Below are 17451 nucleotides of genomic sequence, written 5' to 3'. Positions count from 1 at the left end.
TCAATCTAAATGTTGTTAAGTTTCCTAAGAATCTATGATTTTCCAGAAGCAGCCTTGGGAAACAAATCAAAAGAAAAAAAACCCACCAGTAAACTTGGAAGGGTAAAGCAACATGATAAAAAATAAGAACGAGATAAAGATGAATAACTGCCAAATCTAACACAAGTCCCTTTTAACAGCCAGCAAATACAGATTTGACTTCAATGAAGAGGTGGAACACAGGACTTGTGGTTCTCCATGGAAAGATGGAAGGCATCTCATCCATCTTCTCACAGTTCTCACATTTCAGCATTTGGCACAAAACAGAGATTTAGACATAAAAAAATCTCCCTGGTCCTACTTATTTACTCATTGTGCTATTCACAACAGAGGAAGACCTGCAATGTCAAGTCCCAGACCTTGATGCAACCAACCCAAATATTCATTATTTGTTTCCTTGAGGCAGAATACAACAATTTTTTCTGATACACAAGTCTTTTGAGTTCCTCTGCTATTGGATAAAATAACTAAGACAAATTTTAAGTGAAGAAAATTAGCTTTATTTATGTAAATTAGAAAAAAGAATTGTTAGAACTTTGGTCAAATTGTTAATTCTGTACAATTTACAATTATATTTACATACAAAACTTCTAGTAAAATACAGTACATCACACTCTTCCTGAGTCACAGTGTGTTTCTCAGTTCTGTAAATAGTTTTTTCTTCTTCCTTTTAAAGCAATTAGATTCAAGAAGAAATAGTATCCTCAGTTTGACAGTGTTTGGTTTAGGTAATACTGTATTAAGAAAGAAGTCAATACATTGTACTTAGAAAATACTTCGTAGCCATTGCAGTTTTGATAGTTATTTTTCTATATTAAAATATTTTCCTTGCTAAAAATGTTAATTACATACTTCTTATTATGAGCTTGTTGCACTCTATTTAAAGACACAAGACAAGGTGACTTCAAATACTTACATCTCTCACTGCAGAGATACAGAAATCAGGTTACAGGTACACATCAGTGATCATTCAAAGATCAGGAACATCCATCCACTTAGAGCAGAGGTCTGAATTGAGGCACAGTATGTTAAGATTGCTGTCCAGTCCTGGACAGGATATGTAAGCTATTGCCTGGCTCCCCTAACAAACTTACCAAAGCACACATCCTGAAAAGTGAGACTGAGTCAAGCAGCAAGGCACCAAGCCTGTCAATCCTCACACATGCATGGCACTCCCACTCTGGACAGAGCCACAGTCCCCAGCGAGGGGCTGTACAGCTGCATTGCACAGCATTTGCTACATCTTGGCCAGCTCAAGATGTTATTAGGATTAAAGCTATCCATATTAACTTTACTGAGTTGAATTTTCTGAGATCAACAATAAACTGTTATAAGGCTTACAAGGATATTTAATCTGTTTAATGAATGATGCAGTGTGTTAAATTAGTAATTAGCATAGATTGCAACTTGTAAGTAAATTTATGTCCCTGTTAAATCCAAAACCCAATTACAGTAACTAATTTTTGACAAATATTAATTTTTAAAAAAACTTTACTTAATGGCTAAGTGTGGGATGTTCTTAAATATATCTATGGTAAAGTATGCTATATTTTTTTCTAACATAGGCATGTGCATTTCTGATATTTTAGTCCAAAATACTAAAAAAATACAGATTTGATGACCTCTCATTTACTCATAGTGTTTAGAGATATTTAAGAAGTCTTTCACTAAGAGAACTTTACCTAGAAATTTGCTTTCTCTTAAAAACTTTCTGTAATACTTCAGCACAAACTGAAATACATGATATCAACTCACAACAATCCTTTGATTAGAAATTAAAAGGGAATTTTTTGCTGTTGACATCAAAGTGCATAAAATGACAATATGGGGCTTTAAAGAAAATTGGTCTTCAGCTGAATGCTTGAACTTTTCGCAGGATTTTTTGCATGTTTAGTAGTCTTCACTTTGATGCTTTCTTGATTGCCTTTAATAGCTGACTCAAGCCTGGCTTTCATAGTTGGAGAGGAGGCCATCAGTTTTTTAAAAACTGATGAATATTGTGGACCAATCTGCATCAGAGTTTGCAAAGCAAACTCATGTAGATTTTTTGCCGAGATTGTAGCAGAAACCAGCGCATTTTCATCCAAAAGAAAGGAAATGAGGATGGGAAGAAAGCAGGCCACCAAGTGAGCACCTATAAACATGGAAAACAGAACTTAAATACACAATTTTCAAAAATAGTGTCAAATTCTAACTGGAAGTATTTCTCTAAGTTAACATGTAATTCAAACTGTAAAGCTGCAAATGTTAGCTGAACTGTAGGGTAAAAAACCCAACATTCCTGTGAGCAATTTTCTTGGCAATTAGTGTTCAGGACTGAATTCTTAGTGGTCATTTGGGTTTTAGTTTGTTATTTATGGCAACTTTGAGCCTTTTTAATGCTTTGGGTCCAAGAAATGGAAGTAACTTACGGTGCTGTTCCTCAGCAGCAGCAGTCAGAGCTGTAACCACCTTTATTCCTTCCTGAATGACTTGAAGTTCAGCAGCATTTTCAGGTTTTGCTTTTTCTGTTTCCTGCAGTTTCCCCACAATGGATGGCGCTAAAGAATGGATATAAGGGTATGACACAGTTTTGTTTGGATGCTGAAAGATGGAGTGCAGCAGCTGGTAGCATTTACACTGTACCTAAAGGGAAAATGAAACTAGCAGTTAAAAAGCATTATAGTTCAAAATACATCTCTGGGTGTTCTAAATCTAACAGCTTGTCAGATAAAATTTTTGGGAGAGAGAAAAATGTGCTTCACAACTTTAAAATTCATCAGGTTGTAGGCTGCTGATGTATAATACTTTACAGGACTATTATAACTTGTAATCAATTGTTAATAGAAACCAGATCATGCATTCTGTTTCTTTCCATCAAATTTTATATCTTCTGACATTTTTGAGGTAAGGAAAAAATACTATTTCTGTTTGAAGACTAGTATTATTTTGAAAATACTCTCTTCTTAGCAAAAGTGCAATACCAAAAAAGTGGTACTTAAAATATAAGCAATATCTCTTTCAAATTGTAGGTACAATTTTAAAATGCCTTAAATGATGCAGTGGCTTGCATCTCTGTGGAAGTCAATAGGACTGAAACTGCCGAGTTCCTACATAATTTCCAAATAGCTCTGATGCCTAAACACTTGGATGAAACTTGCAAATGCATGCTAATATTTCCTTGCAGTCATATTTGGCATTTTCAGTTTCCTAACAGTGAAAACTAAAGTTTACAATACTGGGAATGTACTGATACTTAAAAAAGTATTGTCTTACAGTTATTTCTCAAGTAAATGAAACTTTAATTTTCTATAACTACACAAATAGATATAGTGGAGATGCAAGAAAAGCAGCTTACACAGAATTCTAACAAATACAAGATCTGATGGATGTTATTTTCAGAGCCGAACTTTGAAAGTTAAAAAAAAGCCATTTGTATAAATGCTTTTTTTCACTGATACATTTCTTTTGGTGAAGGATAGTAATATATGAATTGTGGCACTATAATCTAATGCCACTACATGAAAATATTTATGCTAGGTCAGAACAAAACATGAATCTAGTTCAGTAAGCTGCATCCAGCAGCGGCCAGGAGCTGATGTTTATGGACAGTACCAGTTTTGTACTGGTACTTGCTCCAGCTCCCAAAGACTCACAGCTGAGGGATTTCCTGTGCAAAAGACACTATCTGTGTGCTGAAGATAAAATGAATAAAATTTGACAGGTGCCTGCAACACCACACAACTGTATTGTGTACTTAGCAATGTATAAAGCACTGAGTCTGATACAGTAAAAGAACAGGAATACAGAATTGCATACAGAACAATAATTAAATGTGCTGCTGGACATATTCTTTTCTTGCTCACTTGTTCAAACTTTATTTTAAAATACAACAGATATAGTCAGGAGAGAATTAACTTCTATTGACACAGAGGAACAACTAAAATAAGCTAATATTCATTTAGTGTGGTAGTGACGTTCCATTAACTTCACCAGTACTTACAAGAGGATCTTTTGAGTCAAGTGCTGTTTTAAACTTCTCAATACAACGCTTCTGAAGGCACTCTACAGTAGTAACTTCTGGGCTGGTAGACGTAACAAATACTGTAATAGCAGTGAGAAGGCTGATTTCATCGAGTTCTTGGAGAAGGCCATCTACTATCAACAAAGTAAGAAAATTGTTAGATTTGCATTAAAAATTCTACGAGTTTAAGTGGCACAAAGAGGTGGAATAGAAATATAAATGTCTACGTTTCTTTAGTTTTCAAATATACAAAATCCTCTGATACAGTGGGGTGGACTTTTACTGCAACAAAAGCTAAGGACAAAATGGGAATTCAGGGGTGATCATATGCATATTTAGAAATTATAGCATACTTCTATTCCATTGTTTCTTTGCATAAAGTACAATAAATATCTTTGAAGAGCTGGTATGACATATTAAAGTGCAATCTATTTGAGAATATAAAATTTGCATTTAGAATATATATTCTTTTGCTGTAAGTTTTAAACAATTTTGTAAAGAGAAGTTCCAACAACAAATTACAATGTAAGAGATTAAACAAAAGGAACAATGAAAATACTATGAACTCAGGAAGTTGAAGCAGCAGCACACAGCAAACTGATTCAAGACAAAAAATGCTTTTTTTGCACTACTGTTTTAATAACCTTTGCTTCACTTGAGACACTAGCTCTTAGTGGAGAGCCTGCACTCAGTGAACAGCTGTCTTTTATGCTCTGCTGTACACTGAAGCCATAGCTCCTGTTTATGCCTTCATCCATGGAATTACACTGTGGCACCAAATAACACAGGAGTAAGCCTGCAAACCCACTGTCCTGGTTTCAGCTGGGGTACAGCTAATTTCTTCTCAGCAGCTGTTGCAGTGCTGTGTTTTGGATTCAGAATGACAATGGTGTTGATAATACACTGATGTTTTGGTTTTTGCTAAGCTGTGTTTATCCTAAGTCAAGGACTTTTCCCATAGTCTCATGCTGTGCCAGTGAGAAGATAAGCAAATGAAACTGGGAGGGAGCATAGCTCAGATGGGTGTCTTGAACTGACCAAAGGGGTATTCCACACCATACAACATCAGGCCCAGTAAATAAACTGGGGGCAGTTACTTGGAAGGCCAGATGATCTGGGTTCAGGAAGCGGGGGTCTGGCATTGGTCAGAGGGTGGTAAGCAACTAAACAGTGCATCACTTGCTTTTCTCTTTTTGTTATCATTATTATTATCATTTACCATTATTACTTTCTTTTCCTTAGTGTCAATTATTATTCTTACCTCAACATACAAGTTTTACTGTGATTCTTCTCCCCACTCCACTAAGGTGGGGGGAAGAGGGAGTCGGGGTTCAGTGAGTGGCTGCGTGGAGCCCAATTTCCAGCTGGGCTTAAATCATGACACCCACATTTATACTTTTATAGATGACGACTTCTCATATGGACTGCAGGGACAAGACAGCACTATAGTGTCAACAGTGCTTGGTAACCAGCTAATTCTCTTGTGACTAAGAAGTCTCTTTTTAGATATGCATGAATTTGATTTAAATAAAACAAAACAACATTTCACATAAACATATCTCATTTTTAACTCATAAACCCAGTATCTGTGCCTACCTTGATCCCAACAGTCAAGCACTGTGACCAAAGCACTACGTAGAAGATCAGTCCAAGCATTCTGACTCTTCTCTGCTCGAGCCATTGGAGAAGACAAGAGTCCTTTCAGAGCTTGTAGAGATGCAGCAACTGTCAGAGGTAACTGGCCATCTCGCAATTTCACAGCTGTTTCTTTAAGTACCCCAATAATTAGGTACAAAATAGTAGGAAGAACTGAAACACTTCCTGGAAAACAATGCAAATTGATTTCACAGAAATTTTAAAAAATGCAGGTACTTTTTACATTAAAAAAATTGAGGCAGTTTTCTTGGATTCTCTTTTTAATGCATAATTTATAATTTTTAAGCATATCTGTGAATAGAGGCACTGGTAATTTGAAGAAAAGATTTGAAATATCATGTGGCCTCCTATGGCAAACAGGGAGTCAGACTGCTTAAGTGAACTTAAACCTCTTCCCCTTTAAAATAAGCATTGTATATCTTTTCCTTGATGGTTTTATTATATGAAGTGTGGCATTATGTCATATTCAGAGAAAAGTAAGAACAGAATCACAGTGGTTCTCAGGGAAGAGAAGACACGGAGGTATACAAAGTATAGCAGAGTATACAGTATATACTAGTATACATACTGGTACATGGTAAATTCTTTGTATATACTACAATATAGAAAGAAGAGTAGAAAACAAAGTACAAGCATTTAAGTATATTTTGCATGTGAAGACAGTACAGTGAAGGAAATTAACAGGCGGTAATTTCAAAACTGGCAACAGGAAACACTTCTATCACATGGTATGTGGTTAGCTAAGGATGCCATTGCTCCAGGAAATCACTGAAGTCAAGAATTTATTAAGAGTAATAAGGACTCCAGAATAAATATATGTATAAAACCCCCTACAATTTGAATAGAAGCCCCAAAAAAAACATCTTGGAAAAGAGAAGACCTAAGTAGAGAGGCAGATTGTTCCATAGGCTAATAAAAAGATTTTCTTGTCTGAGAATCTGATAGTTGACTAGTCATAATAAGAGACCATAAAAAATGTTTTAAAATTCACAGGAATAATTTGGCATAGCAGTTTCACTTATTTTTATGTCTTTGAATCTAACAGTAATATAGAATTCTGCATATATTGGAAGTAACCTAGAAATCTGCATACTTATGTGTTGCTCCTGTCCTAAATTATGCCTCAGCAAAGGACAGATTTAAGCATATGGCTTAATATGTTTATCTCATTCCCTAAATAGCAAAATGCTTATGTTTCTAAGATTCTAATATACTAATGTTCATGAGAGACCTGTTGAATAGCGAGAGTCTCTGGCTATGCATAAGTATTTTCTGAAGCTGAGGACATCTATTTTTGAACAGCCAGTCTTTGAAAATTTACTGCTGGAATTCAGTAGGAAATGTAGGTCATGAACATTATTTACTTGCAAATTTTTTTATGCAAACGTATCATGACAGGTGCCTGAAGTAAGAGACATGGCAGCCACAGGACTGTAACTTCAGTTACCTGCTAAAGGGGAAAAATTGTGCAATTCCACAGAGGAATTCTCATCTCTTTGATTATGTGAGCCAACTTTTGGAGCTGCTTCTTCATTCAACTGACTACATAAGCAATCCTAAGGTCCTCTTTTTATTTACCTGAACAAAATGCTTAACCTCTCTACTGTAAACGTTCCCTGTGGTCTGATCCTACAAGGTGTTTGTGCAATAACATGGATAGCCAAAGACAAAAGTAACTACAGTGAGAAAAAATCCCAGATTATTTTTCATACAAGATAGTTGTCCTCAGATCTAGGTGATGCTATGTTTATTTCCTTTCACTTTAAACTGAGAAATAACGGGCTGCAGATGGAAATGAGAAATGCATATCATCACATTACAAGACTGCAAGGGCTATACTCCATTTATTCCATTTGGAGCATCATATTCTCCATAGAAGAGTCATTTAACAGAGAACAATTTTTTTTAAAAAGAAGAAATTTTCAGGGGTGGTATATGCCAGAGATTTGTGTAAGGTGTAACAACAATACTTAAGGTGGGAACAACAGAGGAGTAGGGCAGAAATGGTTTGTATGTGTGGCTGTAACAGTACTGAAAGTTTACATATATATATACACATATATATACATATATACATATGTATACATATATATAAATATATACATATATATACATATATATATGTATGAATATGATATTGAAGCTTGGTGGTGGGGAACCATCCTGAAGTTGGGAGTGACTCCAAAATGAATCATGGGTAAAAGTCAACTAATCTGAGAATTCAACCATAACTGCTTGCAGCCGTTTGTTAATGTTCAAAGGATGGAAAGCTAACATCACACATCTCTCTTTTAAATTTTATTTATGTCTGCATTATAAATTCTAGAAAAGACAACTCAAGTAGAATATAATCATGTAGCTGTTGTACACTTCCCTGTAGAAAATGAATCTATTAATTGCACTGCTATAGGGTGGGAGAAAATGAGAAACTACTAATTTAATTGCTTCAGTTTTGTAACTTGGAAGGAAGCTGTCACAAGCAAATCAACAAAACTTGCTGCCAGACGTAGCCAGCTAAGAAAATCGGGTAATAACAAAGGGACAGAAGGGCCTAATAGTCTTTCATTTATCTTTTGTTGTGATGAAATAGCATACCTTCAGGAGAGCAGATTGCAGGAACATCAGAGAGAATAACTAATGCTGCTGCTACAAGTCTACTTCCATCTTCTGACAGCAACAGATGTTTTCCAGGTGGAACTGCAGGGCTACAAGTCAATTTAGGGTTGAGCTGGGGAAGCTGTCTGACAAGAATACAAACACACAGCTCCAGTGTTGCGAAGACTAATGATTTCCCAGGCACCAGTCCCCCTGTGTCTTTGCCCTCTCCAAATTCTGGTAATGTTTCCTTTTCTGCAGCACCATCATCAACTGAAAGAAAAACAAGAAATATGGCAGAAGTCTGCAGGCTGTGACTTGTTTTCAAAAAGTTTACTTCTTAAGACTGTTTCAGTACCAAATTATAATCTTGACACATATATATGTGCATGGGTATGTATTCAAAATCCTACTAGCAAACACCCATCCTTCTGAATAAGCAAACTATGCAGTGATTGCCAAAAGACAAAAGGCTGCACAATAGACTTTGACATACAAAATCCTGAGGCACCAAGCCAATGTGATGTCACCTGATACAAGCACTTTGAGTCTACTCCCAGTTTTTTCCTTTTAGACAATGAATGTGAGGAAGTTACAACCAGAATAACTATTGGAACCTGGCTTGTAACAGCTGTGTGTGCCAAGTCTGTCCATCGCTCAGTTTTAGCTGACCCCAGCTTTGCACTGGGACTCCTCCCTCCCGGACCAGCTCCAGTTTCTGCAGTTTTTCTCCTCACTTTCTGCCCTCTGTTCAACACCTAAACCACCTGCTATCTATTATACCACCTGAATTTCTTATTTTAGGAACCTGGACTGTCTTAAGTAAACTAGAATTAGAATCCAATTGTGAAAGACTTCAATTAAGACACATCTCAGAAACCAGATTTCCAAGAAAGAATTGCTTTAACCTTGATCACAGCTATTCAAACATCTCACACAGTACTGTACCTTCTGCACTTCTCCGCTTTTCCTTCACATGTTCTTGTGCTGCAAAGAGAATCAAGCGAACCACTTCAAGGGCAGCAAGCTGAATATCAGGTGACTCTCTGGTCAGTATCAGTCGATGCAAAACATTCAGCAGCTCTACACCCAACTCCTACAGCAAGAAAAACATCTAACACATTTTAATTTTAATGCAGGAGTTTTTGGAACTTGTTAATACTTGTTAAAGCCAACAGTATTACTCTGATTTATTTCACTAAGGAACACAATGTAATTGACACAATCACAGGAGTTGGCATTTTCTTCACCATCCAGCTCCTAGCTCCCAGTAACAGCAGTCCCTATCAATTCTCCCAACAAAATAGCTATCACAGTTATTTAAGATATAGGGGACTTAAAACAACTGAAAAAGCCAAAGCAATCTTTATCTTCTGGCTTCTTAACTCTTGAAGGTGGGGACACTACATTGCACCTCTCCTACACTTTATGCATTTCCTTGGACAGAGCATCAACAATCAGCAGAACTTAGCCACGTCCACAGGCTCGACCACTTTCACTGGGTCAGGCAATTGCATGGCATATAGGATGGTATAAACCTTAATTTAAAGGGAAAAAAAAAGAAATTTCAGTTTACTACTTCTTTTTAGGATCACTGTTGTGGTGTGTGGGGTTTTTTTTTTTGGTTTTGCCTTTTTTCTTCTTTTAGTATCACTGCTTTTGTCCAGTCTTCTTTTACTGACTTTGATTTTTACAACAGAATTAATTCAACTATGCCTTGATAGAGAGAGAGTAAGAGAACTCTCTTTTCTGGAATTTGGTCTTCACCTGGCTTTCATCCTATTTATCTATTTACTCCTTCCTGATGAAATGTCCTCAAATTCTCTGCCCCTCACCTTACAGGTTCCACATTGTATTCTTTTTTATCTCCTCCCTCTAGAGCTTTGGATTTGGGTGAAGCATATAACTTACCTACTACTTATATGTTGAAGATTCCTGGAAGTACAAGAGACTGTAAAGGCACTGTTCAGACTAAAACTATGCCTTAATTCTGAGGGGCATTTGGTCATTATGCATTACCTGATCACCACCTATTTTGGACCTTGGCCACGGAACATCGAAGAGTGCCTGCAGGGCATGTAAGCAGGCAATAATGTTCTCCATTGCTGCATCTGATCCAGGAGAGCACAGGAACTCCACACTAATTCCTGTAAGCATCAGAAAAATACCCCCAATGTGTACTTGAAATTTTAAGAACTAATTTTTTCCACTACTAAGTAACCTCACAGAAAGTCGAGCAACTATAGAAGTAGCATTTTAAATGAAGTCATCTCCTATTGCTAATATCTTGGGGCAAGACCTCTATATCCATCAAAACCATGACAGAAACTTCACCTTCTAGACACTATGAGACCTAATGATAATTGGCTACTAACATAAATAAAACCCAGCAATTTGTGAATAAAACACGAGGTCTAATGAACCAACAGAACAATTCATAACTCCTCAAAATACTGGAGATAACCTTCATATAAACTGCAATCTATATTCTCATCCCAGCTGTACAGCTGTAATTCCAAAATGTGTGATAACTTGTGTCATCACTATGTCCACTAAATAACAGCTGTGCAACAAAAAAGCAGTTTTAAATTTTCAGTTTCTTGGTAGGGAATGAAAATTAAAATGCTATTTTATTCAAAAGCAGAATAAACAAGCCATATGGCCATGGTCAAATACAGGAAATTTGATGTACTAAGCAGTAGAGGAAGCAGCTTTTGTACCAGAGGTCCCACTTCTAACTGAGAGAGCAATGGAGTTCAAAGGAGAGCTGATTCTCTGCAGAAGTACTGGGATTCAAAGGCAGACATATGTAACAAAGTCACACAAACTCATTCCAAAAAGGGATTACAAAAAAAAAAAGATACAAAAGAGAGACCAAGAACAAAATATAACCAGAAATGCCTAATTGTGTAAACAGAGAACTGGAACTGAATTCAACTACCTGATTAGCTCCTGCAGTAGTGGAGGCTTGACACCTTTATATGAATGTAAGGAAACACTTCTTTACTGTGTGGGTGACTGAGCACTGGCACAGGATGCCCAGAGAGGTTGATTCTCCATCCACACAGATATTCAAAAGCTGTCTGGACAGCAGTTGGCTTTATGTCCCCCTGCTTGAGCAGGAGGTGGACACAATGATCTCCACAAGTTCCTTCCTATACCTATAAACTATTGTGTGATGTAAAACTGTCCTTCAGTGAAAGCAATCCATACACTCTGTAACTGTACTGGTACAAACACTGTAAAATCCACCCCTGAACTTGCACGTTTATGAGCAGAGCAATAAGCATTTGTTTAAGGTTCGTTTAGCTCAGTGTTTTTTGTACCACATCTGGGGAAATGCCTTACAATTTTCTCACTAGGACTTAAAATATTTCTGACTGCATGTTTTTCCAAAAGATGCAATACTGAATGATACAGTTAAATTTGAATAATTAAAAATTTATTTGCTAACATTATCTACATTTTGAGTTACAGCATCTAGGCAGACTATGCACTCACTCACTAACCCAAGATAAGATGAAATCTGTCGGTATTCACATCCTCAGGAGATTTCACCAAGGGTCTGGTAGAAGAATCTTGACACATGGTAGTTGGGGTAACAGGTCTGGAGAGATTTGTAACTCCTTCATCTGGATCAACAACAATGAAACCTGTGCTAGTGAGCCATAAAGCTGTAGCATAAAGTATCAGCGCCCAGGAGCTGTAGTAATGAGGTCTGGCATTTTCAATTGTCTCTGCTGTATAAAATGTACCACCTACAAGAAAAGAAATTAGTTTTAAAGGTGTATTTTATTTTCAACTACTGTATTTTCTCATTCTTAAAATGGGATTGTGTTCTATGTATGACTATTTTTTAATGTTTGGTATTAAAATTCAGGCCAATGAGGGCACTTCATTTACATTTATTTGGACAGAATGCAATAGATTACCTAATTCTTCTTTCCTACATAAAAATAGCCACCAAATAAGAATATCACTCTTCACATCCATGAAACCTCTGTTCTCAAAAACAGTCCTGATCTTTAAATAAGTAGGCTTATTCTCCATACCATTTAATCTTACTATGATCTTAACACAAGTCAGTTTGCTTACAAGGGACTTAGAAAAACATAACTAATTTGCCTTTTTACCTTCAGCAGGTAGTTGTGATGCATATTCTGGAGGCAAAGTTAAGAGAGCAAAATCCTGAAGTGCAGCAAGCCAGAGCCTGCTCAGTGTTCCAAGATCAGCCTGTACCAAGTCCAGAAGACCACTGGCTGAAAATGTTACATCTCTGTAGCTTTCTTCAGATGAGTTTACAATTTTTAAACTGTGCTTGTGTGTATCACACTGATTTTTCTGCTTTTCAATTGCAACTATGTAAACCTGTTGATATATTTGGATAGAGAGTTACAAATATTAATACTTGGAAAACTACTGCGATCACTAGCATGAACAGGCATGAGATTTCCTAGAATCTATTTCTGCTTCAAGTCCAGTAAGCAAGGGTGAATAAGCCCTTTTCCTCTAAATGTTCTGAATCCTTTCCCCAGCTACTTATGATGCAAGAATCTCCCAAAAGGGGAAAACTAATAAAATTCCTACCTGCAATTAATTACCCTGCTCTTAAAAAGTAATACATTATTTGTCCAGTTTTTGCTTCCAACCATCAAACCCTGTTACAGCTACAGAACTGAAGAACTATCAAATAATATACCTATAATAATTATTCAGAAACAACAGTTAAACCCTTCCTAAATCTTTTTGAAACTGAAATGCTACACGGCACTTCTCGAAATTATGTGTTGCTTCATGTTAGCAGTACAGAATGAAGAGTACAATCTTGCATACTTGGCAAACTTTGGGTATTACCATTTATAGATTAATTTCAGTGTAATTTTCCTAGATACCTCTCTGGTTATCAAAAAGATAGAATTGAAAAAGGTTTCAGACAAACAACCCTCTGTAGTGTCTCCAAAATGCCCCTGGAGGGAAGCTCTTCTCAATTATAAAGGACACATTTAGATTCAATGAATGTCAAGTCAGCTTTGTTGAATACTAGTTCCCTGCAATTATGATTTGTGCATCTTTTTAATGTTTGCCAGTTGTAGTGGGTTGCCCCAGAGAAGCAACTAAACACACACCAAGCCCTTGTCTCACACCTCCCTGCAGCAATAGGATGGGGGAATTCCACCAATTTCTGTAAAAAAGAAATAGGTAAGATTCTAAGGGAGAAGGAACTGCCTAGGGCTTAAGTGAAATATTTGCAAATTACACCTCACAAAAGCTTATAGGAAACTACAGAGTTTCCTTTGAAGAATTCCAGTGATCTTAATAATAGGCTAGAACAATCTACAGATCTTCGCTTCTGACAGCTGAGTCTCACATCTAGCCTGAATTTTGTCCTGGCTTCTGACCAGTGAAAGGTTGTTACATGCTATTAAAAACCTTTTCTTCATGTAATGATTTCAAATTTATCATGGTACTTTATCTTTTCCTGAATAGATTAAATAGAGCAATCTATTTAAATCTCTCAATGAAAGCACATTTTCAAGATTTTTATTCCCACCTGCTAGCTTGTCTCCAAGGGCTTTGCTGTTTTGTCAATATTTGTTCTCAAATATGCACATGAAACATTGGTATATTTTTTTGCAGATGTTTACATAAAAACTACCTAATGCCTACTTTCTCCTCCAAAGTATCTTCCTGGTTGTACACTGAAATATCATCCACCTTCATAACATGCTCATCTTTAGCTGGTTATCAACCATCAGCATCCAAGGCCATTATCACCACATTCTAACACCCATTTTTTGGAAGTGGTGTGCATTGTTCACATTTTTGACTGTTAAATATTTAAGCTTGCATTTACACATATTAAAACAAGCCTTCACATGAGCTGGCTTTATTTTAACTAAAGTAGTATTGAGCTGACAATATTAATTTAAAATATATATTTCCAAGATATGAAATATCAATAGGCAGTGAGAAAAGTTATACCTATTTAAAATAGCACATTGAGTGGACCATCACCATACATATCATCAACCATTTCTAACATACAATTTCAAATCAATATTGAACTATTCAAATATATTAAGGAATTTGTATTTTTAAGTATGATACATTATTCTTATTATATTACAACAAAACCTGTTTAATGAGCAGTGTATTTGTCAAGTTTACAAAGTTCATGTACTTTCAGAGGTAGCACAGCAAAGCATCAGCACCTTCTATATAAAGAAGCATGTTAGAAATTCCTGAAAATTCTGTTTGACTCACCTACCCAATATAAGACTAACATTGCAGAGCTGTTATACTAACCTCTGCCCAAGCCTTAAGGACGGCCAGTACCTCCATAGTTGAGGTGCTTTCATTATATTGTTCATTTTGTGCTTCTTTTCCAGCCTGCACTTTGAGCAAAGAGGACACGAGCAGCTGGTGAACCCTCCGGAGGTCATTAAGATCACTGACTACACCACTTGCTATCCAGGCACTGCACACCTAGTGTTGTGAAACAGAAACAATGAGCAACAAGCAAAAAACACCACTGCATACTCTTTTTTCCATCTGTAAAATTATGAAAGCCAGATTTAATTTCTACCAAGATAGAGTTACTCTCAGACAATAACAAATGTTGAATGACATCCCAGTTTAGTACACTTTACCAGTGAAAGCCAAAACATTAGTAGGGTGTCACAAAAAATGGCAAAAATATCAACTGCAACTAAGTTTCTCAAAAGACTTTAAAGTGACAATAATCTTTGAGTTGTCACAATATAGAGGTAACATAAGTGACATTATTTTTTGTGAATGGAGGATTTAAAGTTAGAGGACTTATTTCCTTTTTCTTGTGTTGCTTATCCATCAAAAAAAAAATAAATTCAGAGGCTCTATTACCTAAAAGACTTCTGACTTTCAACACTTGCCTGACAAGCTTTTGCTGTGACATCAGGAGGAGTTTCAGGAGCAAAGGCAGGCCTAAGTGCTGCTCCAACCTAAACAGAAGTTATACAACATTTAATACATAGTGAACGATTGACTAAATACTTACTTTTCATAATCAGACTTCGTTACAATTTTCCTTTATAAAGTATAGCTCCTTTGTCCTTTTTTCACAGATTGTTTCAGTGAGGTTAAAGAGCAGAGAAACAGTTTCAGTCATATTTTTATTGTTTTGCCTACACTGAAGACATTGTTCTCTTTGAGGGAGTCTTCATTGCTGACTTTTATTTTCTTGTGCAGTCTAAAACAGAAACAGTAATGTCTTCCTTCCTGAATGCCTGACTTGATGAGGAGCCCACCAAAAAAAAAGCAACATTCTGAACCATGAAAGACTTTGCAAGACACTTAGCTAGTGACATTTCCTTACTCAGAAAAAATACAGATTTAAGAAAACAGCTAACTGAAGCTGGTCAACTTTGGAAAGTGAAAAAGTGTGGGGAGAGCACAAACCCCATTTACCTAATAAAGAATGCATAAACACAAAGTTACTGGGCTGCAGAGGTTTTATCCACTCTCACTGTTGAAAACCATTTCAATAAAGTCTAATAAAAGATTCCCTAGCTGCTTTAGCATGTATCTGAAAATTCATATTTAAGTTTGATGTACTACACTTGCATCCCAAAGAGCAAGTGCTACAATAAATGTTTGTGAAAGAAGTGAAAGGATTTGTTTTTAATGGCAATTAATGACAATTTCTTAAGAGCCTCTAAAGTTGAGACTTCATTTATGGAACTTGAGAACTAGATGATAGGAAGTCATTACTTAAGTCCAGAAGATTTATATCCATCTTTTTCTGGATTATTATGATGTTTTTAGGAAAAAAAATCTCACAATGTAGACTTGATTAACAGTTTGACATCCCTTAAACTTATGTCTTAAACAGCTAATGAGATCTGTGCACAGTATTAGCAGAAACACATTGAAGGTACAGAAGCTTAAAAGGAAAATTATTAGCTTTACTTGTGACCTGCTTGATGGTTTTGGACAGCAAGGACAGATGGTTTATTATTTTCCCTTGACAGCTTTAGACTAGACCAAGGAACTTCCTTCCCACAAAGGAGTGCCAAAAAATAGAATTATAATGGCAAAAGCAAGATCAAAGTAGGTCAGGATGTCTTTAATGTCTCTCCAATTCTATGAGAGAAAGTGATCTGACCTATTCAGTTCCTGCTAGAAATTGAAGCTATATGAGGCTTAACACAGTTGTCTGTCATATTTAACAGAAGTGTGGTATGGAATGCTAAATGACTAGGACATCTTTTCTCTAAATCTAAACCAAGACTTAACAGAAACAGAGTACAATCCACACTTCTCTTGTTTATTGGCCAAGATCTCCAAATGTAATAGCTGCTGTGCAAAGGCTACTTTTTTCTAAGCAGAGTTTAAAATTATAGTTATTCCTAATACTTCTTGCAATACTTTCACACTCTTGAAACCAATGCTTTCCAAAAAAATCCCACCAATGATCTATTTTGGTTTTTGTTGTGTTCAAGAGGGAAGAATGCTGAAACTTGAAAAACTTTGAAGCTAAAAAATTATACACCAACTGAAAAGACGATTTCTAATGAAGTCCAAACAAATTAACAATACTTTAACTGAAATCCAGCTCTGTACCTATACACTGTAAATGCAAATTTCTTTTAGTAATTGACTCTAAACTTTTGAAAGTTATTATCAATGGTGCTTACATTGGCTTGATACTGCTCCAGGATTACATGACCTGGAAACTCTGGTTCTGGAACAGCTGCAAACTTCCGAACAATAATTTGCAACACTTGAAGCCCAGAAAGACGAAGTTGATCACTGTGATCTGTGGCAGCCATAAAAGCCATACGGACCAAGTCAGCTAAATGCAGTACCAAAAAGTCATCTGAAAACAGAAATTTAAAAAAGAAAATAGTTTTATTAGATTTAAATTTAGACATAATGTGCTTTATAAGACTGTTCCCAACTGTTTTCAAAGTGCATATTTTACATTTTACCTTAATATGTAGCAAGGATTCACTTCAGGCAGCTTACACATAGATCAATTTTACTTGGCTACCTTATGTTAGCTGATCAAGTCTTTCCATTTAAATGTAGGAAAAAAGTACTTAGAAGAAAGTATAAATATCTTCATGAATGAGACCTTCTAAAAAAGTGTTGAGGAAAACACCTCCAGATAAACACAG

The 17451-nt window shown here is 36.1% G+C and overlaps 1 protein-coding gene across 9 annotated transcripts in view; it reads right to left on the bottom strand.

The window, feature by feature from the left end:
* Nucleotides 1-516: 516 nt before the first annotated feature.
* The window catches only part of HEATR5A (HEAT repeat containing 5A), a 64323-nt gene continuing 47388 nt past the window's right edge, over nucleotides 517-17451 (bottom strand). For 8 of the 9 annotated variants that reach the window (XM_063160409.1, XM_063160408.1, XM_063160413.1 and 5 more), the window contains 12 exons: nucleotides 16969-17150; nucleotides 15205-15273; nucleotides 14600-14779; nucleotides 12427-12661; nucleotides 11803-12051; nucleotides 10313-10440; nucleotides 9242-9389; nucleotides 8294-8566; nucleotides 5639-5863; nucleotides 4022-4176; nucleotides 2451-2664; nucleotides 517-2173 (listed from right to left, as the gene is read on the bottom strand). In XM_063160409.1, coding sequence (XP_063016479.1) covers nucleotides 1872-2173; nucleotides 2451-2664; nucleotides 4022-4176; nucleotides 5639-5863; nucleotides 8294-8566; nucleotides 9242-9389; nucleotides 10313-10440; nucleotides 11803-12051; nucleotides 12427-12661; nucleotides 14600-14779; nucleotides 15205-15273; nucleotides 16969-17150 — 2360 coding nt within the window. In that variant the 3' untranslated portion in view covers nucleotides 517-1871. The remainder of the gene's footprint in view (nucleotides 2174-2450; nucleotides 2665-4021; nucleotides 4177-5638; nucleotides 5864-8293; nucleotides 8567-9241; nucleotides 9390-10312; nucleotides 10441-11802; nucleotides 12052-12426; nucleotides 12662-14599; nucleotides 14780-15204; nucleotides 15274-16968; nucleotides 17151-17451) is intronic. The other variant, XM_063160412.1, reaches the window with a different exon arrangement.

The sequence above is a fragment of the Melospiza melodia genome, chromosome 6 (genome assembly GCF_035770615.1).
Source record: "Melospiza melodia melodia isolate bMelMel2 chromosome 6, bMelMel2.pri, whole genome shotgun sequence".
Classification (NCBI taxonomy): Eukaryota; Metazoa; Chordata; class Aves; order Passeriformes; family Passerellidae; genus Melospiza; species Melospiza melodia.
This window is presented reverse-complemented; position numbering and strand designations above follow the sequence as displayed.